General features: G+C 43.2%; 2 protein-coding genes across 2 annotated transcripts in view; both read right to left on the bottom strand.

Moving 5' to 3' along the window:
• Positions 1–8,589: 8,589 nt before the first annotated feature.
• TMEM42 (transmembrane protein 42) lies at positions 8,590–16,879 on the bottom strand. Its single transcript, XM_038129307.1, has 3 exons — positions 16,623–16,879; positions 11,727–11,873; positions 8,590–10,926 (listed from the first exon to the last, which is right to left on the bottom strand). Exons 1-3 carry the CDS (start codon positions 16,731–16,733, stop codon positions 10,786–10,788), a joined length of 399 nt encoding a protein of 132 aa, XP_037985235.1. The 5' UTR covers positions 16,734–16,879; the 3' UTR covers positions 8,590–10,785.
• Positions 16,880–17,397: 518 nt separating this feature from the next.
• Positions 17,398–26,661, bottom strand: part of KIF15 (kinesin family member 15) — a 34,472-nt gene continuing 25,208 nt past the window's right edge. The window contains exons 27-35 of the mRNA XM_038129305.1: positions 25,543–25,689; positions 24,476–24,580; positions 24,141–24,305; positions 23,566–23,672; positions 21,615–21,687; positions 20,907–20,944; positions 19,106–19,271; positions 18,613–18,744; positions 17,398–18,266 (exon numbers count right to left, since the gene is read on the bottom strand). Coding sequence (XP_037985233.1) covers positions 18,186–18,266; positions 18,613–18,744; positions 19,106–19,271; positions 20,907–20,944; positions 21,615–21,687; positions 23,566–23,672; positions 24,141–24,305; positions 24,476–24,580; positions 25,543–25,689 — 1,014 coding nt within the window. The 3' untranslated portion in view covers positions 17,398–18,185. The remainder of the gene's footprint in view (positions 18,267–18,612; positions 18,745–19,105; positions 19,272–20,906; positions 20,945–21,614; positions 21,688–23,565; positions 23,673–24,140; positions 24,306–24,475; positions 24,581–25,542; positions 25,690–26,661) is intronic.

Below are 26,661 nucleotides of genomic sequence, written 5' to 3'. Positions count from 1 at the left end.
GACGGAGCATCACTCACCATTCAGCACCAGACAATGCGCTGGCAACTACGTATTTCAGTATTGACAAAAACCCTGCAGCCCTGATTTACCTTTCCGTGTCGCTTTTATTCTGCATTTCCTTCCTCCTAGAGGGTGAAAGACATTTTTGTTTAGAAGCAGTATGGGATGAAGTGAAGTATACGCGGAATGTCAGTACAACAACATAACCAGTAATGCATGTAATCTGAACATTTATGATGTATCTTACTGGTTTCCACTTAACTGCAGCAAGAGTAATCCACATCAGCTGAAGTCACTGACAGTAGCTTCCTAATCCAGTCTCAACCTGTTTTATACATCATTCTATGCTTGGTTGGAGGCATTTTAAATTGTGTTGACACACATGTGTGTTGACAATAGTCCTACAGCAAAATTACAGATTTTTGCAAACAGGAACAGATTTATGTTGGTAACACTTAGCTTCTGAAAAAAATGTTCTAGATGTATGCTGGAGGGTGAGCAAGGGACGCAGGGCATGTATTCACCAGGGACAGTCATACTTCCACTCTTGTGGAGTTTTGCAAACTTTGATTTCAACAGTGTGCTTGTCCTGACCCTCACTTTAAACCTCAGAGTTCAAGGAAAGATTGTAAAAATTAAATGGATGTGGGTTCTGCCCCGCCACCTTTGAACTTACCCCATCTTGGAAGGTGGCTGACCTTTTTTTATGGGGAGGTTTGGGCACTGGGGCATGGTTTCAGTTCTCCTTTTGCTTTGTGCAGCTGCTGATCTAGCCCGTTCCCATTATCTTTCTCTACACACTGGTAGTATCTCAATTCAACAAAACTAAACTTGTCACATGGTACCACACTCCCAACACAGCCTCCCGCCCCTGGCTCGTACAAGCCTGCACTGCCAGGAAAGGCCATTGAACTCTAATACTCTTCAGGAGTGGTTGGCAAGGTTTTGGAAGAGGAATTTCAGCTTAAACGACAGGAATGTTTTTAAAAGATGTGGTTTCAAGTGTTTTCACATTGTCAGCAGGTGATGTCTATCCAACCTCTTGTCTTTGCTGATCACAGTGGCTTACTATGGTTCAGGTCCATGGCTTTCTTCTTTTTGGTGAAGCAATGAAAAATACCAGCCCATTTTAATTTCATTTTGTTACTCCCAAACAGTTATAACAGTTAATCACTTCAATCTGTCTCATAAAATGATACTCTTTTAATTAACAGTGGCAGGAGATTTTTTTCCCCATAGGCAATCTCCCTATTCCCAATAATTTCAGCAATTTACTTCCCAGCTTGCAAAATAAGACAACAGAGGTGGTCAGCCTTATCTATATCTGTCTGTTGCAAGGTCACCTTATTAGCTGGCACAAGAAGGTAGTAAAATGCAAACAAATAAAATAAAATTCCCCAGTGGCTGCTCCCCTATTTGCAAGATTGCCTTTTGTCTCAGGTTTTGTTTATTTTGTGTATCAAAAATTACAAAACAAGTTAAACTTCCAGAGCATGACCACAGGTATTGATGCCAAGGAAAGACAAATCCTTAGCTTAACATTTTCATTCATTTGCAACCCCATGAGAAGCTGCCCTTTATAACAGCAATTTACTGAGCTCCATTTTTTATAAACACCTGAGGCTTCAAGTTGATTTTGTTTTGTCAGGTTTTTTTTTCTATGTCTAGTCAGAGTAACTCTCAAAATAAATAGGAGATCAAAAGGTTTCCTTTTCGGCACTCTGGAAGGGTGAACTCATCCTCTCAGACTTCCCACGGGGTTGCTCTGAGGTGTCAGAGGGTGAGCAGTGCATCCGGCATGGTACACATGGACACAGCCCCTGTCTGGGTCCTGAGGGGCACCACGGGGAGGAGATGTCCTCCACTGACCACAGCGGGACTGCTCCTACATGCACCACCCAGTAGGTGTTGAGTCCTGCCTGAATCACAGCCTGGGGAGTGACAAGTAGTAAGAAATCTTGGGGGTGTCAAAGACAAAAAAAGCACAGAAGAACAGATGAGGATCAGGTCCATCTCATCTGATCTGGATTTGAGGTGCTGCGTCAGTCCTGGTCTCACAATTTCATTAAGATGTACCTCAGTCTTTAGGAATGTCCTAGTATTGAGACACATCATATCCACGCAATGATCCTGGTGTGCCAGTGCTGCTGTTCCTCTGAAAGGAGCATTGATTTGATCACTTCTCACTCACATACTCGACCATGGACCATGACAGTGGTCTGTGCCCACAGGGCATCCCACGTATCCAGCAGGCAGATTCACTTCTAATGCAACCTGAGCCAGCTTGTGGTAGGCATTCGGACGGACGTCAGGGGTTGCTGAAAGATGGCCAAGCCCAGATCTTAACTGATTCCAAGTCATCTGGCCCCAGGTACCTGGTAATGAGTTTCTCACAGGCAAATACCAGAGAAGTGATTGATGCCAGTATAATTATTATGGAAATTCCACTGTTTCACAGCATCGTGAAATCATAGACTATCCTGAGTTGTAAGGGACTCACAAGAGTCATGGAAGCCCAGCTCCTTCCTTCCAACTGAACGCTGAAAGAGGATTTTTGGACCTAAGTTATGGATATAGGTGACTGGCTTTTACCTGCAGAAGGAATGAAAACTGTTATCACCCTGTGCCCAACCCAGCACCACCCAAGGGCTCTGCTCCTGAAGAAGGCAAAGACAGAGATCAAACAGTGACCATTTCTCCACATATATCAAATGCAGACAAAACACTTACGGCTACTCAGGCAAAACACTCTCCCTGCCCTGAAAGAGATGTTCTGTGGGCCCAAAAACTGAGGTTTTAGGGCACTGATAAGAGAGAGAGCTGCTTTAAGAGCAAGCCAAAGTTCTATGATGTTAAAATATTTTTTAAGATCCCTTCCCTGGCTAAGGTGCAGAAGGCAAAATTGCAATATCAGTCTAGATATATGAGCAACAACGTGTGAAAGCTGAACCTGGAATTTCAGTACTATGACTTCTTGACCCTCAGTTCTAGTACAAGTGTTGCAAATGGAAACACTGAAATACGCATGCTCCAGTGCAGAGATATTATGTATTAATCTAAAACAACTCAACATGAGGTACTTCTGCTTCTTGGCAAAATCTGGAATTTTGTGCAATAAATTACAAAGAAAGATCTCCATCATGTCACCTTTTCCAGACAGTAGCTGTTTTAAAAATATTTGCCCACTTTTTGAACCTGATGAGCCAGCTAGCCTCTGCTGCTTCCTGCAGGCAGGAGTTCCTCATCCAAATGACACACTGCAAGAAGAGGAAGCTCCTTTGGCTCTGACGCTTGCTGGCTTCCCTTGTGGTCCCCGTCCTCATGGCAGAGGACGCAATTGATAGCTCACTTTCTCCATTATTCCAGCTTACTTTCTCCACGCGACTTAGGATCTTCTCAGTCCCTATTACAAAGCACCATGGTCTCTTTTGCAGTCTGAATGGCCCTGGCCTGCTAATTCCCCCCTCACACCTTCATCCCATCCAGAGACCTGAAATGGGGAGAAGGACCCCTCTCACCATGCCATCCCATGACCTACAATGTGTGTTTGGAAAGGGTCCAACAAGTGGGTGGGTGTAGTTATTCCAGGGCTGTGTCCACCCTACTGCCACTGACCCATGAACTTGCTTGCATGTATGACCACACTGACTGATTGCAGTGTGAACACATACCCACAGCCTACACCTAAAGCAAACAATATGAAAAGGTACGAGGAAAAATAAAGCAAAAGAGGGCTGCAAAAAATAAATGGTAAGGGCAAGGAAATCAACAGCGCAAATATTGAATCAGGGATAAAATAGTTTATCCATGTATTAAAAACAGCTCCAGCGAACAAGGAAAATACTGAAAGAATACCTTCCCACCTACAGGATATGTGTTTGGTTGCAAATGTCTAAGTGAGAAAACAGAAACTTGCATGCCAGTGTCTTCGAGTAACATTTCTTTCTGCAGGGGAGGTGTAACAGCTTCTCCCACCTGTCTGTGTGGGTGTGTGTCTATAAACATCAAGATCTACATGGTCTACAGACTACAGGTTACACTGAGCCATGCCGCATTCCCGCCAGCCAGCATTGCAACTGAAATTGTCACGTGGTGGGGAGGGAGAAACTTCCTAGACCAAGGTTTGCAAGGAGGAGATGGTCCTGCACAGTGCTGGGGATCTGGCTCGTGCTGCAGACCAAAACCAAAGCAGGTGCAAAGGTTTTGTCCCGTCCCTGAATGCATCCATCAAGTGGCAGTCTCCAGGTATGGCGGGACTGACTGAGCCAAGGGATCTGTGGCTATTCGTCCTGAAAAGAAACCAAGCCAGAGTATTCCCACCCACCCCTTGTCACAGCATCCAGGCTATTGTCCCTGGCAGCAGCTCATGATGCTCCACTCCATGACTACCAGGGTTTTCTAGGAAGCATTTTCATGCAACACAGGTTCCTAGCAGAATCATGCTTGTGATTGCCTAACACTGGAGTGTCCTGAAGGGAAAAAGTCACTTAACTTACCTCCTATCTGGATGAGGAAACAGCCAACTGGCATCAAAAAATATATTTGTAATGCCTCATCCTTCCCTGGGGCACTGCTCATTTCTCCCTAAGTGTTGCCTTAATTTACTGAAAGCAATTAGGGTCGAAGCCCTGGCTGCTGTTCACACATTGCGCACTGCAGGTCCCAGTGCCAAGCAGAGCTGTCCAACTCTCACTTCTCTCTGCAAAACCAGAGATGCTCTGCTTGTGCCAAGGGAGGCTCCGAGTTGCTCATATGGCCGAGCCCCAGCCCCGACCCCCACAGGCAGCTCTGACTCTCACAGGCTCACAGTGACCTCTGAGAAAAACAAGACTGAGCAACAGGTTCAAAATGTACAAAAAGCGGTGGCACCATCTACAGCACCCCACCTACTACCACTCCTTGCAGCCCTTCCCTCTCGCTTATTTCCATTGTCATGGATTTACCCCCTCAGGGTGCAGTGGAGCCTCTGCGTTCTGCAAAACCTGTGCAGGGGCTAAGCAGGGTGTGCATCATCTCCCCCCAGCAAAATGGGAGTGGGAGGCCCCACCCAGGAGTTCCCCAGGCTTTAACCCAGCAATCCCTCAGGACTTCAAGGGCATGAAGGGAGCTGCTTAGGAAATCTTGGCAATTAGTACAGCCACTCACAGACACCCTTCCTTAAACCTCAAGGAAAAATTGAAACAATGAATAATGTTATTAAAAAGTCAGAAACTGAAAAACTTGGTTGGAGAGTAAATAGCATGGCTGGCTGGTTGGCTGCTCCCAGGGCAAACAGTCTCCTGTGTATGCCAAGTGCTGCTGCCGCCCATGGGTCACTGTGGTGCTGCACACAGCCACGGGATGGAGTAACACTAGGTCCAGGCTTCCCGGTCATCCCTCCGGGCACCCCATGCTAGGGAGCTGCAGCTGGTCAGCCCTGCCCAGCCCTGAGAGCCATCGCTAACATTGCACCCATCTGGCTATCTCCTCAACCAGCAAAGGGTCAAATTCACAAAGCACTTCGCTATCATGGAATCCTTCTCCTCTGAAAAAATTTGTTTTCAGGCACACACAAGTGTCCATTATGGTTTCTGTGGTTAGAGTACAAGCCTCTGGCAGCCTAGGTCTGCATGGTGCCTCAAGGGGGAACCTCCTTTCTGTGGCATAGCAGGATTTAATGGGAACTACTAAACATGAAGGCAGAAGGTCAAACCATTTCCAATCATAGATGGTGGTGATCATGAAGCTGGCCCCTAGGTCACAGGAAATCCATCTGTCTGCCCAGACGGGATGGTCACCAACACTAGACTGAGTCACTTGAGGTTTTGTCTAACTGAGTCTTGAAAATGTCCATGGGCAGAGACTCAGCTGCTTGTATAGGCAACCAACCTAATGACATTTTCCCCTGATGGCCAGCTTGAAAGTCCTAAGAGACAATCTGTGTCTGTTACCTTGTTTAGTAGTGGCCATTTCCAAGGCTAACTGGGTCAGCCTGAGCCTTCTTTGTCTCCCACATCCCTTAGCCTCTCCTCCTAGGCCCATGCCATCTTGGAATCCTCGAGCCAGATCATTTTCCTACACCCCTCTTGAATTTGGGGGTCCAGCACTGGAAAAAACACTCCAGGTAGAACCACTGACTTTGTTAGGACTCTGAGAGCACCACTGGACTGGCTGCCATGCCCAGCCCACAGGGCCTTCCCACTCCTCCCTGCCCATGGCCCAGGACCCCATCTCAGATTTTACAAGCAAGTTGCTGACCTTTTTTTTTGGTGTTAAATACCTGGGAAAAGACTTGCCTTAGAAAGGGCACTGAAATACCCAGTCCAACCACCATGTGCCTAAAGCAAGAAGGTGTTATTTTACAGCCTAAAGTACTTTATTCTGTCCTTAGGAAGGACAACATTCTCAGGAATGTCTTCGTCAATCCTTTCCATTAAAAAGTCACGTGGCACAACACTCCATACATGATTTTTAGGGGCAAAGCCTTGGTTCTCCTGGGAAGGCTTTTACCCCTGACCTGAGCTCACCCCAGATTTTTCTCCAAAGACAAGCGAGCTGCAGGCACCACACCACTTGCTGTAGTTAAGTGCCCATATTGTGCAACTTCCCTCTGCACCTCTCAGATCCCCAAAATGAAGGTTTGCTGCTGCTCTTCTGCAGAAGAGCACCCCGAACATGTCAGGATTACTACCCATTTATTCCTAATACATGTTTTTTTCTGTGCCAGACAAGGTCAGAGCCACTATTCTGGCATGTTGCGTCACAGGACTTCCTTCTTCGAAAACACCCCACTGCTTGCAAGATCGTGTAATTATGTGTGCATATGGGACACTCTTGCAATGTGATCATTTAAGGTCTCTGAAGGGTCAGCAGAGGGTACTGAGTCAAATTCCTTGAAAATTTTGAATATTCCAAACTCCGCAGAACAATCTACCAAACTTATTAATCTCATCTACTTCAAATAATTATCACCTAGGAAAATATACCATCCTTCAAGTGATTTCAATATATGCTGTGACTGAGATGCTGTACAAACTTTCAGTGACTCCTTGTCAATGACAACAGGGACATTTAAAAGTTTTTATGTATATTTCCTTATCTAATCAGTCAAATTATGGTTTATGGTTCAACTGAAACTGTAATTTCATTTGGCTTTGTTCCTTGTAAAGGTATATGAGACATTGTTTACCTTAGAATACAACACTCCTAGACCTTGTTTATACAACATTTTTCTGTTTTTCTGTTTCTGCTTCCCACCATTAATTCAAATACTCTTATTTGAATCTTCCTGAATGTCATTGTGAGCCTTCCTGTTAACCATGCACCTGCTTCTCCTACTCTTTAAAAGTATGATGGTATGGCCATGCCTGATGATGAACAAGATGCTGAAAAACAAAGTGTTGTGTTTGAGAATGAGAGGCAGATGCAGGAAAGACTCATTACAATCAGCACTTGGGAGGTGAGAGAATCATGGAGGGATTTGTGTTGAAAGGGACCTTAAAGATCATCTAGTTCCAAACACCCTGCCAGGACCAGGGACACCTTCCACTAGACCAGGCGGCTCAGAGCTCCATCCAACCTGGCCTTGAATAGTGCCAGGGATGGGGCACCCACAGCTTCTATGAGCAACCTCTTCCAGGAGGATTTCTTTCCCTTTATCTAACCTTAATTTTCCTTCTTACAGTTTGTCCCCATTACTCCCTGTCCTATCACTGCAGTTCCCAATGAAGAGTCCCTCTCTGGCTTCCCTGTAGGCTCCCTGCAGATACTGGAAGGTTGCTATGAGGTCTCTACACAACCTTCTCTCCTCCAGGCTGAACAGCCCCAACTTTCTCAGCCTGTCTTCCTAGGGCAGGTGCTCCAGCCTCCTTCTCAATTTTGTGGCCTCCTGGACTTGCTCCAACAGTTGCATGATCCTCCTATGTCAGGGGCACCAGAGCTGGATGCAGCACCACAGGTGAGGTCTCATGAGAGCAGAGCAGAGGGACAGAATCACCTCCCTCCACCTGCTGGCCACGGTCCTTTAGATGCAGCCCAGGATTTGTTTGGCTTTCTGAGCTGCAAGTCCACACTGCTGGCTCATGTTGAGTTTCTGGTCAGCCACCACCCATAGTCCTTCGCCACAAGTCTGCTGTCAGTCATCTCTCTGCCCAGCTTGTAGGTGTGCCTGGGATCAAATCCATGTCTCCAATTTAGAGACAAGGATGTTGCGCAAGACAGTGTCTAATGCTTTGCACAAGCCCAAGCAGACAACATCCATGGCTTTGCCCCTATCCACCAGTGCTTTAGGTACAGCACTGTGTTTCTGTGAGATTTTGCTGGAATTTGACTGGAAACATGTGCCCAAGACTCTTCTCTAATAATACCTCACCTCAGCTGAGCAAAAACTTCACGCATGCACACTGCTGTAGTTCCCACATAAAGGTAACCCACCTTCTGCCCTGGTAAACCAATGTCTTGGAGTTGGCCATGATCTTCAGCCACCTTACAAGGTCCACCACATCTGAATCACTGACTTGTCAAACACAGCTCATTTGTTATTCTCACATCGCTTTAGTGTGTGTGTGTGTGGTCTAAAATATCTAAAAATAAAAAAATTCAACCATTGAGCTTTGGACAGAGTTTTATTTTGGAAATCCCCCTCTGTTTTTTTTTAATTACCTTCAGCCACATTTTGGATGATCCCATATGAATGGTTTACCAGAAGTACACTGCTTTGCCACACAGTGATTACAGTTTTTCTTGTAGCCCTGGCCCCACTGGCAGACATGGCCAAACTCTTGTGTACACAAGACGGGTGGGATTCTGCCATAAAATGAACCCTCCTTGGCAATCTTTTCTTACCATGGGAATTGGTGAAAAACTTATTTCCGTTCCCACCTTCAAGCATTTATGAGAGGATTTACAGCCCTGGTTTATATTCATCCACCTTAAAATGAGCACCACAAAGTTAAGTGCTCATACCTTCTGCACATGTTCCACTTCTGAAGAAACACCTCCTAAACCTTGACCTCCAACAAGGACTGTAATAAAGAAATGTCAGTTTTGAGATAGTCCACATTAAAAAGCTTTCCAAATGGTTTATTAGGAAATGGGATAACAGCCAAATTAACCAGAGTGCCTGGTCCTTCTACTGCTGTTTGCATGAAGGCAGCCATGGCTTACAGCTGGCTGAGGGTTAATAACAAGGGCAAATAAATCAGGCTTTGTTAATATTCCATTATCTCTGAAGATCTATGGAGACCTGATGTACTTAGAAATGCACGGCTGTCATGTCTGTAGACTTATGAGGGATGCTGGGTCCCTGTGTCAGGTCCCAGCTTCCCCAGGCAACTGGATGTGTCCCATCCTACCACTGCTGCCACTCAGAGAGCTCTCCAGGTGCAAAGACCCACAGTGGCAGGCAGGGAACCCCTCTTGGTACATGGCTGCCAGATATGGTGAGCTAGAATGGCAGGGAACAGAGCAAACGGCTCTTGGCCTCATCTGGGAGACAGTGACTCTTCTGATTCAAAGAAGAAGGCACAAACCCAATTCCAGTGGCATTTCCATCCACAAGTCTATTTTACACTTGACACAGCACAGATCTGCCGGTCGTGACAGACCTGACAGGTTCTGATACAGATGCTCACAGAAACGTGTCCTTAGGTTTTCTGCACATGCCACAACTGTGACTCACCTTCTGTCATTACAAGATGACAAAGACAACCTGGCAAGCCCAGAGCAAGCAAGCGATATTACCACCATGATGCATACATTTATAAGCATGATTATATTTCTTAATTAGGATTCCAACTGAAGAATTTCCAAGGAGGAAAAAAAAAGAAGTGGGCAGGGGAATTAAGTTGATACCTTACAAATGATGATTCGTGACACATTCACCAAACTGACACCTGAACACAGAGTAATCACTGACGCAAAATTTAGCAGATACCAGTGATCTGGTTGATCACATCACATCAATGGGAATAAGCATCATCCAGAGGTGTAGAAAAAACATGGCTTGAGAAATTCCCTTTTACCAAACATTAAAGCAATTGTCAACTTGAGTGGGGATGAGGGATGTACTGAACATGGACACTCCAAGTGAAAGGAGGTTGCCTGTTGAACTGTCCCAAAATTAGTTTGACCTACATAAAGCAGGAATGGTGATCAAAACCCTATTCAGGACAAGGGTTTAAAGGAAAGAGCAGCAACCTTACAGTGACTAACATGTCAGGAATGGGTAAGTGAAAATTCTAGACATCAGATACACATGGCCAGTTCAAAGGTGTATGTGACTGATAGAGGAAGCTGAAGGAATTAATGAAAGTCTCCACAGCCTTACAGGTAGCAGTGGGCTTAGAACCATTTCAAGAGACAAAAAAATCAGGAACAGCAGAGCAGAACTAACAGCTGCCTTCAGCATCTATTTTTGACTGCTCTTCTATTTTGGGATAGGTCCTTTCATGGAAAAATACTGATGCACAAGCACTTCCACAGCCACCATGTTTACTTTCAGCATTCCCCTAACTGGGAAAGCTCCATAGCCATAGTGTGTGAAGAGGAGGAGTGGCTGATAAGCCTCTGGTCCTGATTTTCACAACACTGACTCAGAGTTGACCAGCTCCCTCCAAGCTGTCACTGCCACCATACCACCACCAGGAAAGATGTGACCAATGTGATTTTGCAAGTCAGCAGATGAGCAGTGAGCAGGGGTTAGCAGCTCGGTGTCCGACGTGTTCAGAGGCCGGTGGGGACAGGGGATGCTGTCATGAGACAGGCTGGAGAGAGGGCAGCATGGCACCGTGACCCCTCCAGCAGTTATCATTCCTTCTTCTCCACTGGGACTGGCACCAGCTGCGGGGCAGCCGTGTGCAGCAGCATGAGCCCGCAGACTGTCATGGCGAGGCCGACCCACCACAGAGGTGTCCACGTCTCCCCGAAGAGCAATCTTCCCAGGATAGCCTGAAGGAAAAGAGAGACACAAAGCTTTGATGGGCTGAGCTGCCCCAAGGCCTCTTGTGCTGCCAGAGCTGTGAGGACTTCTGTGAGAGACAGCCCAGGAAAAAGCCTGGTTGAGGAAACTCCTACTGGGATGACCAGTAGCTGAAGATGATGCTGGAGATGACTACTCCACCAGCAGCCTGAAAGCACATCCATACTGTGGTCCCTAAGCAGAATTTGACAGCTGCACGTGTGCTTTGCTACCTTCCCAGCACTTCTCAGGAGCCAAATTTCCCACTGACTGGGCATTTATTATTATTGTTGATTATTAGACACCACCATGAGCTGTCTGCCAGCTGGAGCACAGAAACAAGGTGGACTGCTGTCAAGAGTGAAAAACAAGTGGAAAAAACCCGCGGGTCAAAGACCCTCTTGCTGTCACTAGAGGTGATGCATCTTCAGACCCAGCTAGGGTGACTTTGGCTTGTCACAAGTGAGGTGCTGCAAAGGAAAAGCAAAATGAAGCAAAGCTCCCAGCTCCAGCTCCCACTGGCCATCAGAAAACTTCAGTAAATTGTGTTGCTGCTCCAAGGCATGCAGCAGCACCCTTCCTCCTGCACCACCCAGGAAAGTTCCACCACTGTGCTGTGAACAACTATCAGAGCAACTAAGACCTGACACAGTCATTTCCCATCTGCCTGTAACTCTCCCTTTGTGGCCAGCGATGCTGGTTGCACTGGGAGATAAATTACAACCAGTGTGGGCATTCCCACCTCGCTGTGCTGCTCAAGCTTCAGTGTCTGGGGAAGAGGTCTACTCACCGAACAGATGAAATTGGTGGCTGTTGTTGTCACAGAGGCAGCAGCTGAGGAGGAGGAGAGTCGTAAGGCTTTTGTGAAGACTGTCCACATCACTGCATTGCACACAAACACCAGGCCAACACAGATGAGGCGAAGCAACACTGGCAGCTGCAGGACAAAATGGAAAACTCTTGTGTATTTTCACCCCCCACTTATTCAACCTCAATAATTCATGCATACTTTGGAGCCAAACCTAATGGTGTGGGCTTTTAAAACTGAATTATGGCTGGTATTACACAAAGATGAATATATTAAATCACAGAAGGAAATGGAAACAATGACACAGCTCTGGACTGACTGTGAGCCTGCCATGTCCTGCTGCAAGCCCAGCCTCACACAACAACCTGAGAAGTGCTGGGTTAAGATAATGTGCAGCAGCTGCCATGCCAGAAGCCAGCCTGCAGAAAGCTCTCCAGTTCACAAAGTGGTGCCACACGCCAACACCCATAAATGCCCTTCACTTATCACTTGATGTATGGAAAAGGGTCAAATTCAGTCTGACAAACACCAGAGATGTACATGTTGGCACTGTGTGTGCCCCAGAACCCAACTGCGAATGTGAGCCAAAACCTGGGTGGTCCCAAAGCACTGGTCCTTATGAGCTCCGAGGATCTGGCCTGCCCTACTGCTGCAGTGAGGGTAGAGCAGGATCTCTGGGAGGAAAGCGAGCTGAGTGGCTTCATGCCTTGTTTTGTGCACTCACTGGAGAGTAAGGAAGTTTACTGATGGGGTCTCTGCTCTAGCATTTAGTAGCAATAAAACCAATTTTGAATTCAAGGCCCTTAAGAAAGATCTCCCTCCTTAGACAACCTGACCAGAGGTGTAACTGCCTCAGTCTGAAAAAAGGCAACAGTTGCACCTGAAAAGCCAGCACCATTCACAGTGGCCCCCGCTTCCTAGTTTAAGAAGCTGAGGCCATCTCCCCAGCCCCTGGGTACCATGTAGGTGATGCGAAGACACCAAGGGAGATTGCAGGCAGGCGGATCACAACTCTCACAGCAACAAGTGAAAGCAAAGCTTTGTCTGCACCCATAGCAATCACAGTTTCATAGCCTGCTACCTTTCAGTCCAAGGTGGGATCCATCTTGAGGCACACAGAAATGCAGGTCTGAGGTCACCAACAAGAACAGCTCAGAGGTGACACCTGCCCTGTGGGAATGGCTGCAGTGTCCTCCTGCCAGCTGCCCAAATCAACAGCGTCCACCAACTGTGTCCTGCTCCCACTCAGAAGAAGAAATTACTAATTGCAAGCAGTGGGGGAGCCCAGAGTTTTCTGAAGCAAGTGATATGGCAAAGTTAAAAGGAAAACAGCGCAAAGCAAATCCATGCTTGATGGCTGGCATAAGCTCTCTGAGGCTAATCCCACTCCAGTGAGGGATGGTGCAGGTGTGTGGCCTCATTTTGCCCCACTTGTGGCAAAGGTCGCCAACTTTTGCAACTGATCAGGGCAACAGTAAAGATTCAGAATGATTCCCACCAGTGAATCACTTTGTTTTCCCACTGACACCCTGGCAAACCCTGTGTGGATGGGTAAGAGGGACAACCACGTCCAGCTACTACTGCTCCTCTGAGGAAGAAAAACTTCTGCTGTGTTAGGGCTCACCACAGGATGGGGTTTGCCTCCCAGTTTCACTCTCTGCCTGTATGACCTAGCAGTTTGACTTTCCTCAGGGAGTTATGTACATCCACACACCTCTAATGAGTAAGCAGACCTGGGAGTAGGGATGAGAGGGGAAAACAATTCTCTGTGTTTCACCTAATTCCAGTGTATTTCTGTAGCAGAAAGAAACTATGCTGCTGAGGTGAAAAAAAGAAACCCAAACCTTAAGAAATCTTGTTACTGCCTTCAACCATTAGCCCGAGGGTGTAGAGGGATGGAGCCCAGGCTCTTCTCCAAGGTCCATTAGGATATGACAAGAGGCAACAAGTGAAGTATGGAACAAATGAAATCCCTTATGAGGAAAAGCAAAGGTGATCAAGCACAGGAACAGAGGCCATGGGCTCTCTGACCTTCTAAGTATTTAAAACTTAACTGGAGAAGATCATGTGCAAGCAAAGGCTGAACTAGAGACCTCCAGAGATCTTGGCAGACTTGAGCTAGTCTGAGACTACCGGTGGTGAAGCAAAGCTGGCTCCCACCATCACAGCAACTATGCCACCTTCAAAAGTGACCCAGAACCCATGGCTTCTTCTGATCTCCTGAAAGCATAGCCAGGGAAATCAGCTGCAGGTGGCACATGCCCAGAAGGAAAGTTTCTCAGAGAAAGGTCAAGTTTCTCTATGCCCAGGGCAGCAGAGTGGTCATCGCAATGGTACGCAGACAGAGAGATAGGAAGATCCCCACGTGTTTCCCACAAGGAAGGAGGGAGACAAATTCCTCCCCTGCTAAGGACTCAGCTGAGCCACGCCAATGAGTCAAGGATTACTGTTCTGATTGCTTTTCTAAGCAAAGATTAATTTCAGTGTACATTTCAGATAATCCAGAATCACTTCTGAAGTGGCAGAAGTAATTTTAGATGAAGACTGGCAGGGGAGCGGAGAAAGCAAAGAAAAACTTTTGTTCAGGTGCAATGACCCTTCCTGGTCACACTGCTCTCAGGCTGGGCCACCACAACACATCCTTGTGGCCAGGAAATCCATCCCTGTGGTGCCGTGGAGTATCCTGCTACCCTCCACCAGCAACTCTTAGAAGTGTCAATACACTTTTTGCTGCTGTGTTCCACACTGCACAAGTGATGGCTGCTGTTCCACTTACTTTGGGATTTCTGTAGCTCTTCCTCCAACACAAAACCCCTTGAATCTGTCAACTCGTGGCTGCTCTGCAGAAATGCTTTTGCCACATGCGTGCACTCAAATACTTATGCATCTACAGTCTCGTGCAATTTAAGCTACTAGGAAGATTCTGGCACTTACATAAAGCTTGGCTAGTTTTACAGCTAAGCTGATTAATTTAATTAATAATCGTCACGTGGAGTGGACCTGAAAACCAAAATAAACCAATCTGCCCACAAAAAAAGAAAGAGTCACAGAAACACAGCATGGCACAGGTTGAAAGGGATCTCCAGAGTTCATCTGGTCCAACCTCATCACTCCAGCAGATTGCCCAGGTTCATGTTTGGACAGTATAGTATATGAGCATCTGAGTATATGAGTATCTCCAAGGATGGAGACTCTACCACATCCCTGGGCAACCCGGGCCAGAGCCTGGTCACCCTCACAGTTTCTGGATGTTCAGAGGGAGCCCATTATCAGTGTGTGCCCTTTGCCTCTGGTCTTGTTACTGGGCACCACTGGAATGAGCCTGGCTCCATCCTTTGTGCGCCCTCCCTGCAGGTATTTCTACACATTGAAATAGGAGGAACAGTCCCAGCTCTTTCAGCCTCTCCTCATAAAAAAGCTGCTCTGATCTCTTCATCATCTTTATGAGCCTTTGCTGGACTCTCAGTAGCTCCATCTCTATTTTTTGCAATGGAGAGCTCAGAACTCAACCCAAAACTCCAGGTGTGGCTTCACTGGGGCTAAATAGAGGGGAGGGATAATCTCTCTTGACCTTCTGGCAACACTTCACATCATTGACATGATACTTGTCATAGCACATAAAAAAAAAAAAAAAAGAACCAACCTCCCCCCCCACCCCCGCACAAATGGATAGTGTTTAATATTTTTGTAAATTTCAACACAGAAAAAATACTCAGAAAAGATGCTGTCTGCATTTTCAGTAATTCCATGCTCTGCCATTCTCCCAGTTCACAGCACAATTTGGGGTTTTTTTTGGGCAGAGTGAAGAGTATCAGGATTTAAAAAAAAAAATCTCCTTTCTGAGATCTCAGAAGGGATCAACAGGATTGGCAAGTATGAATTTTTGCCTTTTTAACCCTCTCTAATAACCACACAGGTCAATTTCTTATCTTTCTTTCCTTCTTTCTTTCTTTCATTTTCTTTTCTTTCTTTCTTTCATTTTCTTTCCTTCCTTCTTTCCTTCCTTCTTTCCTTCCTTCTTTCCTTCTTTTCTTTTCTTTCTTTATTTTTCCTTGCGCAAGGCTGGATTTGTTTCAGATCTAGCTTCCCTTGTGGATTCCCTTTTGTACATTTGCCACGTGAGTAACAACCTGTGCCTAAATGAATCTCCCCAAAGCGCTTTTAGGATACACGTGTGCTGCCTTCCTCCTGTCCCCACTCACACACAACCTGGCGCCCATCTCCCGCTCAGCCGTGGCTGTGCCAGGGGTCACTCCTGCTGGAGGTAAGGACACTACCTCTGAGGTGGAGGGCCAGCAGCCCCACGTAACCTCAAGCACACGGAGGTTTGTGAAACACGACCCACATAAAGATCATCGCCGAAGATGAACACCCAAAGAGAAGCAGAGAGGAAATCAAGGGCTCCACCTCTCTGCTCCGCTCAGGGCCGAGCAGAGATAGAATAAAAGGGAGAAGGGCGCTGCTATCAGCAAAGCAGTGGGCTGAGAACAAGCATTTGATGCTCAGTCATACTAACATCCTGCTTAAAAGTAGCACTGACGTGGAAGGGCTGGGAATGAGCTCCCAGAGCTGGGCTTGGTTCGGGGCATTCCCGTACCACGCTCTCTCCCCTCACACCCGGCAGCCCCGCTCGCTCCCCGCGCTGTTTACGTCGGCACGGCGCATTACTCAGCCCCGCAAGGCTGGGCTCTCCCGGGGCTGAGTCACGGCTCCGCCCTCCGCGACCGTCCCCCTTTCCCTGCAAATCCAGGGCAGCGCCTGGGAGCGCCGGAGGAAGAGCCAGCGCGCTCCCTCCCCTCCACCGCCGCGACGAGCAGCGCTAGCCCCGGCGCCGAGTGCCGCCTGCGGGGCGCCCGGCACCGCCTGCTCCTTCCTTACCGGGCCGCCGGCCGCCTCCCCGCCCGGGCCCAGCGCCAGCTTCGCCGCGGCGGCCGCTGCCGCCCCCAGGCCCCCCGCGGCCGCCGCCGCCGCCCCGGCCCCGGCCCGCATGGCCCGGCCCGGCCCCGCGCAGCGCCAGCGCCGCCCCGCCGCGGGCGGGCAGCGAGGGAAGGGCACGTGGGCCGCGTTCGCTCGTCTACGAAGGCTTTATGGAAACAATCCGGGAAGCACGGGCCCGCAGGACAGCACCGCTCCTGCTGAGGCCTCGTACAACACAGGAAAAGAGCAGAAGCTTCTGCCGACGTGAAGGTAATCCAGAAACTGACAGGAAACAAATATTTGTAAACCTAGAACATGGCAGTCATAAATAAAACTACCCTTGATGAACCCTCTTGGCCTGTGTGCTCCTCATCTGTGCTAGTTCTGACCTCTACTCACACCCCAGCACATCTTCTCTTTAAGGTCAGCTTTTTATTTCTCCACATCACATCTCAAGTGGAAACAAATCTGCAGCTTAAGGTGGTGGAAATTCTTCTTTCCCTCAGCCAAATCATGTAGTAAAGATTTAGGTATATTCTACCCTTTACCAGACACATCTTTGCTCTTTATTCCCTTTTGTCCCAGTGCTTGTGGTCAAAACTATTATTGTATGAATTAGCCAGAAAACTAAATTAGGATTAGGTAGGATTAGTGGCAGTAAAAAACCCCTAGTTTGATATTGCTATAGAAATCAACATTTTGTGTTCCACTAGTAAGCATTTCAGTTATTTGCAATAAATCATTTAGCGTGATTAAATGAACTTATGCTGTACTCCTAGAAAATGTTCTGCATATTTTCACATCTTCTTTCCTAATATTTTTCACTTCTTTGATAAGAAAATAGTTGCAAAATTCTCAGAATTTCCTACAGTGCTAATATAGTGTGCTAAGTCTATAATAACAGAAAAAAAGGTTTGAAAAGCATTTTATTTTCAAATAAAGAACAGAAACAAAAAACGTATTTATAGTACTATTTACAAGCCTGTTACTAAATTCACATTTATGCTTTATTGAACGAAGTTTAATATGAAAATTATTTTTAAGCAACCTAGGAAAATCATTCTATGTTTAACTAAAGAAACAAACACAGAAATTGTTTGTTTGTAAAGAAACAAACATAAAGAAATTGTGCTTTTTGAATTTTGGCTCTTAATGGAAAAAGTAGCATTTCAGAAATGGTAGGAACCTGAATGAAAGTACAAAAGGAGACACAAATCCAGGTGTGTTCCCAGGGAGAAAGCTTTTCCTTGGCAAGGTACAGAAGTTTCAAGGAAGTATCTACCCAGCATCTATATAAAATTAGGTTTTTAAATTGAAAAAAAATTACAAAAATGTGTTAAAATGTTATTGAAAGCTGCCCAGAGAGCTGGAATAACCATCTTCACTTACAGTTATTACCAGCAAATAACCTACAAACTAGAATACTTGATTATTCCAGAACCACAGCCAAAGTCATATTTGACAACTGACTTTTGCTTATTCTGTACACTTTATAGATATGGCTCTGCAGTTTGATTTGGGTCACTACCGCTGATTATGTTTACAAATGTCACATTTTTTTGATTCTTTCAAAAAAGTGTTTTCAACTCGTAGTTTTTCAGTCTCCTGTAAAACAGAGAAAAAACATGGGTATATTAATGAAATTATCCTCACTTTTTTTTTTTTTTTTTTTTTTTTTTTTTTTTTTTATTTTTTTATTTTTTCTTTACACAAGCAGTATCTAGAGTTGTTCAAGTGTTTTATACATTATATACTTGAGAAAATAAAATGGAGATCCTTGTCTGGGCCTGTGAGGAGATGCACACCAGCCATGATGTACTCAGCTGCATAAAATCAAAGGCGTCTCTCTTCCTCTCCAACAGAAGAGTAGGAATTTTAGTCTTCATTCTCAAAGCTTAGCTCTTTGCTATGTCAGGCCATTACTCCATCTGTCATCTACTCTACAACTTACCTCTGTAAGTTTAGCATAATCTTTCTTCAGTTTCACAAGATACTGAATCTTCTGGTTCAGGTTTTGATGACCAAGTAACTTCCCATTCTCCTCAGCAAGCGAGTCAACTTGCTTCCTCAGCAATTTTATTTCCTGTAATAATAAATACATTGTGTACCTCTTAGTAGTAGCCTCTCCTTCTCTTTTCAGAAGCAATAGCTTCTTAGAGCTATTAACATACTAACATTCAAGTTTGTTGTAACATATGATGCAAGAGTTGGTTCACTCAGGAAATACACGTTTGTCTTATGTCTCCTTAGACACTATGTTAGATCCCTCTAAAAGGCAAAGAAGGAGCACTATTTGATTTGATTTACTAAGTGATTTCTGTATCCAGACTTTCACCTAGTGCAGAGAACATCGCAAATAAAGCTAAACTGCAAAACAAACCAGCTGTACCTCTGCTAAACAAGATTCTGAGGTGAAGAGGACAAAAAGATTATGTATATGTAACCTTTTCAATCCTGTCTCTTTCTTCATATACTTCCTCCAGTTTTGATCTAATTTCTTCTTTCTCATTAAATGCTTTGAGCTCCAAAGTCCTTGTTCGTTCCAGCTCCAGAGTCATTTCATAACAGCTTTTCTCTTGGATTCTGAGGATATTTTTGGTCTCTTCTAATCTGCCAATATAGAAGAATCACAAAACATTAAAAACCAATGTCATACAACTGAATTCCTAAGTCAGTCTTGGACATGGAGGGAGGCTCCTTTAAAAGCATTATTTTGAGATACTGTATTTCCCTTAGAATTTAGTGCTAAAGAAAGGGAAAATTTCATTCTGTTTCACAGTTCTTGTGTTTGAGACTATCAACTAGGCAGTGTTCCAGAGCTGGTCTTCTCTTTGGGAACTGTGCTGTTTGCAATCCAGGATATACAACTCCACTCATGATTGAAAACAGAAGCTTCACCTACAAGAATGCTTTGAATTAATTCACCTAAGGAACGTAAATTTTCCAGCTAAACTCAGCTGCTCTCAGGTTCCCTCTATAAAATGCTTGTTTGTCTGTGGCTTTTCCCCCCACAGCCTCGTTGCTCAGAAACATCGCTGAGCAGTTCAGATGGTTTGAGCCTGCTTGGTTGGCCTGGTAAGAGAATGAGTACCACTTTGGATAGAATGAAAACATTTTCAGCAAATGAGGTCACAGGATATTAAACTGTGGCATCAAACTTAGCAGCCTGTCTACTGTTTTCATGAACCCGAATAATTTTGCAGTCAATTAAAATATTGCATACATGAAATTTTTGTCATCAGTTTTGTTTTACTGAAGTGTGGTGTTTAGGACCTGCTCTGTGAACAGTATTCATTTGCTGCATTGGGCAAGACATTTTCTTGATGAGAAAAGAATGTTTTCCCTCTTTGTCCATTATTTGCTTGTGTGATGCATTGTAGCACTGCTATGAAGTGTGTTTCAGAGACTAGACAGGAATGCAAAATCAGTCAATCAATCAAATAGCAAAATAATCCCTAATTTCCAGACCAGGGTTTCTGGAAAATTTAACGCAAATTACTTCTGAAATTACCATCTGCATAAGAACTATCTTCCTCCTTAAAAGAAGTTATTTACATAGAAAGTATTCCATTAAATGAAAATAACTCTTACATTAGGAGATTCAGCCACAATAAATCCTGAAGCAGTACAGATTAAGAAAAGCACAGCAAGACAGACTTTTCAAAGTAATTTTTATCTGCTGATTCAGTATTTTCTTTCTTTGCTATTATCCATCCAAGGTACAAAACACTTGAATTTTGAGGACTACTTGCCTGACAGTGCAAACACAATTTAGAAAGCCTCTAATAAAAAAAATTCACTTTTCAAGCAGAACCAAAGAAATTTAAACAAATAGCATAAACCCCAAATAATTACGTTATGTTAAAATTATAAAACATTTGCAATATTAATAAAGAAATGAACAGTATTTCAATTTAATTTGAAAAGGAATGCTATTACAATTCACTGCATATATGCATATAAATAACTTTAAACAATTAAAAACACCCCTTCCAATTTAAGTTTTTATGGGTCTACCCATTAAAGTATTACCGTGATATAATGCTATGTAGTAATAGGTGCTACTACCACCTACTGATGGGAAAGAGTAAGAACTCAAGGTATCTTGCAGAAGTGTAAATACTTCCAAATTATGCCTTTTGTCATTTCAGATCTTGGACTTCTATTGCTTAAATGTATCTTTTTTTTCTGTCATTAATTAGTTTAATACTAGCTTCCAGCTCAAGGAACAATAGTTAGACTTACTCTGCTCTGATTTTCAGCATTTCTTCCACTGCTTTATTCTGGAAAAGTTCAAAAACATTTTAGATGCAGTCTTAATGTTTAATACACACATATACATGTTTTTAAATATCTATCACGTAATTGATGCTACATATCTCATTCCAGATCATTCTACTGCCTAGTAGGTCACATCTCTGATATTCACTTTAAGTTCATCTCTTTGCTGTAGGCACTTATTTCCCATTTCATGCCAGCACAGCTGACCCACAGCAGTGACTCTCTGCCCACACAGATACAGCAGAGCTCTAACAGGAGGTTCTTCTGTCTGGGACATGCATGGAAACCTCTGCTGTGACATTAACTTTCCTTTGACAGAGCCCTGACATTAGCAAGTGACACAATCTTCACTTTCCAATTCTGGGGATGAGTCAGATTTAGCAATCTGAATGTGTTTTTGCTAATTGTGCAATCTGACACCCTTCACTGGTGTTAGGCCAAGATAGAAATCCTAAGAGCTAAGTCTCAGGCTGTGCCTGTTAGAAGTCACTAGAAATTGGTGTTTGTTTTATGCTGCCATGAAAACAAAAAAATCAAACCAAACCAACCAAAAAAACCCCCCCAAAAAACCCCCACAAAAAAAAAAAAAAAAAAAAAAAACCAAACCAAAAACCAATCACATTAATACTTCACAGCATGTCAACAGCAACTGACATGAGAAAGATAATATACCTTGGCAATTCGCTCTTCAGCAATCTCTTCCTCTTTCTCTTTTAGGTACTGAACATCAGGATGTTTCTGATCACTATGAAATTCAAGAATGAGAAAAAAAGGTTTCTCACAAACAGAGGAAACCAGTTGTAAAAACATGTTATCCAGATTAAACCAATAAATGTGTGCAGTTGTTTTCACACATGTTCATAATCAAAATACTGAATATCATAAAAAAACCTCTGTAACGGTTTAAACTTCTAAACACATTTTCTTTTATCAGAGTATAAAGAAATTAATGTTTTAATGGAAACAATTACAAATGTAATAAATATGTAACTTATGTTTGTTAGACAGCTGTGCTGGTTTTGGCTGGGGTAGAATTAACCATCTTCACAGCAGCCATTACGAGGCTGTGTTTTGGATTTGTGCTGAACACAGGGTTGATAATGTAGAGATCTGTTTCTTATTGCTGAGCAGGGCTTGCACACAGCCAAGGCTTTTTCTGCCTTCCATACTGCCACACTGGCTGGGAGGCTGGAGTTGTGTGGGAGCCTGGGAGGAGACACAGCCAGGACAGGAGACCCAAAGTGACCAAAGGGACATTCCAGACCATGTGACATCATGCTCAGTGTATAACAAAGTGGGGGGGAAAGGAGAAAGAGGAGATGTTTGGAGTGATGGTGTTTGTCTCCCCAAGTCTGTTGTGTGTGATGGCCCTGCTCTCCTGGACATGGCTGAACACCTGCCTGCCCATGGGAAACAGTGAATGAATCCCTTGGTTTGCTTTGCTTGTACATGTGTGTGACTTTCACTTTCCCTATTAAACTTCCTTTATCTCAACCCACAAGTTTTCTGGGTTTTGCTCTCCTGATTCTCTCCCTGATCCCACTGCTGGGGGAGTGAGTGGCTGTGGGGGGCCTGGCTGCTGGCTGGGGTTAAACTACAAGAGCAACTTTGGGATGGAGGTACATATTTTATTATTTCACATGTATGTTCATGTGTATGGGGACTGCTGAAAGACTTCTTACAAGATCACTACTTAGTAGTCTTGCCAAGTTAAGAAGTTAAAAGCTTCTTGTATTCAAAAGAACTTCACTAATTTTTATTTTGGTAGTTTTTCATCAAGATAACATTGGATGGCAATAAGAAAACAAATACAACTTAACTCACTTGTAGTGTGCCATACGAGAAAAAGTTAATTGGTTAAGAGTTTTATAATTTCATCATATTACAATGAAACCACTGTTTTCAGTAACTTAAAATCTTGTGAACAGATCATGTAGGTTACTGAACAATGATGCTGTTTCTAAGGCTTTCTGCTTAGTTTGCAGCAGACATCTGAAATTGTGTTGTGAATTGAAATGGAAATTGGGGTCAAACAAAAATGGTTACATTGCCATGGAACACTGGATTCTGTGGCTTTGTTTTCAGTTTATGTAGGTTTTCTAGACCAAATTTTTCCACAATAAAAGTATTATTTTTATGTTCCTCACTTGTAGGATTCCTGACTTGGGACTTTGGAATATAACTTGGATATGCACTAAGAATTCCCTGCTTCTTTTAGTTGATAGGAATTGTGGTTTGAATAGACCAAAGGCTAATTGTATACTGGAGGCTTTAAAATTTCATTTATGTCTATATTGAAACTTGTGTTGCATTTATTTGGACATCCCTTATCTGCTGGATCTATAACTACACAAGTGACACAGCAATATATAATACCCAGGAATTATTATGCATGAAATGATTTTACATTGTTTCCATTCCCTTTATAAAACTTTGATGCATTTAAGAACTTGTGATTTAAGGGTTATAAAGTTTACAAGCCAGTAAAATAATCTTCATAGAAAAGCTTGAGTCAATCTCTAAATAGGTCAACAACATAAGACTGTACTTCAAATAAAACCTGTATACTTTATCTTAATTATTTCAGGTTAAGAGAGATTTTTTGTATTTTATTTTACTTTACCTGTTCTTGCTTGGTCTCTGAGCTTCTACAAGGCTCTGTAAGCTCCTGTTGTTCTCCACCAATATCTGCATTTCCAGACGCAAGTTCTCCAACTCATTTAATTGTTCCTAAGCAAGTGAAATTCAAAACATTTTATTTGAAGACCAAATTGCAATTTCTGTTTTCATTTCTAGTTGATCATGTTTTTGAATAGAATAGAAGAAAAAAAGTAATTCTCAGAAAACAGGCATGGTTCTCTGGCAAATATCTGCATCACCCTTACGCCTATAGTTGCATTAGAAACTTTATTGAGAATAGTTTCAGCAGCAGATATTGAGAACTGTTTCAGCAGCAAAAATGATGTTACCATTTGACATTCATGAACACAAAACAGCACACTCCTTGGGAAAATGAGATTTACAGACATCACAAGCGGGTTGTCACTACTTGTTCGCAGCCTAGGTAAAGGGAAAACCAAAAACTGCCTTCCTGCTTTAATGGACATACTACTAAGCAGAGCTCACTAAAAAAACTGAACTCTGCAGTCTGTCTCATTTTGACCTTACAAGTTGCCAGCAGAGATTAACTCAGAGTACCTTCAGCCTTAGAATCTCATCATTTTTTGCTCTTCGTTCTTCATTCAGCTCATGCACAAGGTGCTCCAGATTTATTGCAGAGGCCCTTCGATCAGCTATTTCTTGCTCATGAGTTTCCAAAAGCTTGGCCAAATTCACATCAAAATTAGGAGGAGTTTTAGGACACTGGCAAGTGAAAAAAACCAAACCACACCAACTATTAGTAAAGGACTGTTTTCCCTATGTATTGATTACATGTTTCAATACTTCATTGGAGACATAAATTAATAAATTTCTGGCAGACAAATCATCAATAATTACAAACTATGTGAAAATGTTTCTCTCGAATGCTATACCTGAGGAAATGTTACTGAAGATGAATCCACAAAGCAATCTATTTGCTTCATTTTCAGTTCATATTCACTCTTCTTGTTCTCCAGTTCCACTGTCATTTTGTCTAACTATTGGAAACACAGTAAGAATTAAAGTAGCTCAAAATACACATAAAATAGGAAACAAAATAGCACTCAGATCTATTTTAAGGAAGCTTAAGTACACCACAATTTATTTTAGATTAACAAAGACTTCACTTTTTATAACTCCTCTGTATTTAGTCAATCACTGTTAAACTTTGAATAGTTGTATGCAACAAGCATTTTTGAAAGCATCTATACATCTAACTACTTTGTAGTTCATCTGAATTTTGTTCTTGTTAGTATTTGATTTTCTTACCTTGCTAACACAATCTACCTTTCAAAGGGCATGCTAACACAGAAAAAAGCTATTATGAACTTTGTTGGCAAACATTACCGGTCAAAACATGATTTGATACAAAGATTTTAGTGATATAGATTTGATCAGTTTCCCCAAGAGAGTATGGTAACTTGACAAAAGAACTCCTCTTCCAAAAAATAACTTATTAGAGTCTTTGCCAACACAAATATATTACTTAGCACAATGATAGTTGTGACAACTAGAGGTAAAATTTGAACAAAGGTTTGACATAGCTATTTAGTCCGCAGCAGCTCCAAAACACTGCCTAATTTACAGAGCTCAACAGTTTTCTCTATTGCATAATGACACTGTTTGTCGATAAGTGTTAAGCAGAGGAAAAAGTAATCCCCTAGGGTACACTGCTGATAACCTGAGGTTGCTCTGCTCTTACAGGTACTGATAATTATACTCTGCTATCAAGAGTACATATTTTTGTGATCTCTGGACAACAGTTCCAAAACATTACAAGTTACCTAATCTTTGTTCAGAAGTTTCTGAGCTACTACTTTTCTTTTACAAGAAGGAGCATTTCTCTTCACCAAGAGGAGGTACCAGATGTTGTAAAATGACAAGTGAAACCTTTTTCAGAAGCTACAGTTGACCACATCTCCCTCTCAACGAGCTAACTGTGACTATTTCTTTGTTTTACCTGTTCCCTGAGTTCCTGGATTACAGCTTCCTTCTTTGCTATGTCTTCCTGTGCACCCTGGAGCAATGCATGGTGTTTCTTAGAGGCCTCTGTCAGACTTATCAGCTGATCAGCAGTATGACGCAATTCTTCACACAGAAGGTCCCTCTGTTTTAAGTTGTTGGATGTGTAAAAAAAGAAATGTTAAAGTTATTGCTGTAAGTCAGTTGTTTCAAGATGTTTTGTCATTGGTGCCAAGATTGCTAACAGCTACAAGCGTCTCCCTTTTCCTTTTATTTTTTCATCATGAATTGCAGCAAGCATTCATCTATAAATTTATTTTAGCAAATTTTCATATCCTTGGTCATGGTTACAGAACAAAAATGAGAACTTTTTCCCAGTATAGTGACAATGAAGATTCTAGTGGAAGATCTTTGAAATTAATCACTATTTTAAACAATAATATGTACTTTAAAAGAAACCAGAAAATAATGTATAGATTTTAATCACACTGAAGTGATTACAGCTTTTTTTAGTGCACTGATATTCCACAGATAGCTTTGGATTTATTCTAGGTTCTACACTCCCACCCTACCTGATGGGGCATCATACCTAAACAAGATGTGTTAACACATAAGGAGAAACTTCATCTAGTATTTTAAATACCATCTCAGATTAGTTCTTCTTGTGCAGTTAAGAAAGCATGAAGAAATTAGTAACTGAAGTATAAAGTAGAGGAGAAACACTGTAATTTTATCAGGAGCCAGATAAAATATCTATATCTATATATATATATATATATACCCAAGGATAAGGTTGAAACAGGAACTGGCACTAAGTTAAAAAAAGCCAAAAGCCCCAAACGGATCCATTTGCTAGACAACTCAGCTTTGGGTTTCAGAATGTCACTTTTAGATATGATTATTAATGAACATAATCTGTTTATTTTAAAACAGATTTCCATTATGTTTAGCGTCCTTTGAGAAACACACACCTCCCTGGAAGACTTTATTGGTGCTATCTGATTGGACTAGCAAACCTAATCACAGATGATCTTGTAGAAATTACATGTAAGGAGGTGCTAGTATTTGTGACTGTTTGACATGTTCAATGAAATAATGGTGACAGCAATAAGAGAAA

Source organism: Motacilla alba, chromosome 2, assembly GCF_015832195.1.
Source record: "Motacilla alba alba isolate MOTALB_02 chromosome 2, Motacilla_alba_V1.0_pri, whole genome shotgun sequence".
Classification (NCBI taxonomy): Eukaryota; Metazoa; Chordata; class Aves; order Passeriformes; family Motacillidae; genus Motacilla; species Motacilla alba.
The sequence above is the reverse complement of the archived record's forward strand: the minus strand, read 5'-3'. Positions and strand labels throughout refer to the sequence as shown.

Bases quoted from the DNA above. Each gene is read 5' to 3' on its own strand.
- TMEM42 (XM_038129307.1), bottom strand. From the start codon at position 16,733: ATGCGGGCCGGGGCCGGGGCGGCGGCGGCGGCCGCGGGGGGCCTGGGG. The intron at 11,874-16,622 runs GTAAGGAAGGAG...TTTGTCCTGCAG, and splicing joins GGGAGGCGGCCGGCGGCCCG to CTGCCAGTGTTGCTTCGCCT. The intron at 10,927-11,726 runs GTGAGTAGACCT...CTTTTCCTTCAG, and splicing joins CCACCAATTTCATCTGTTCG to GCTATCCTGGGAAGATTGCT.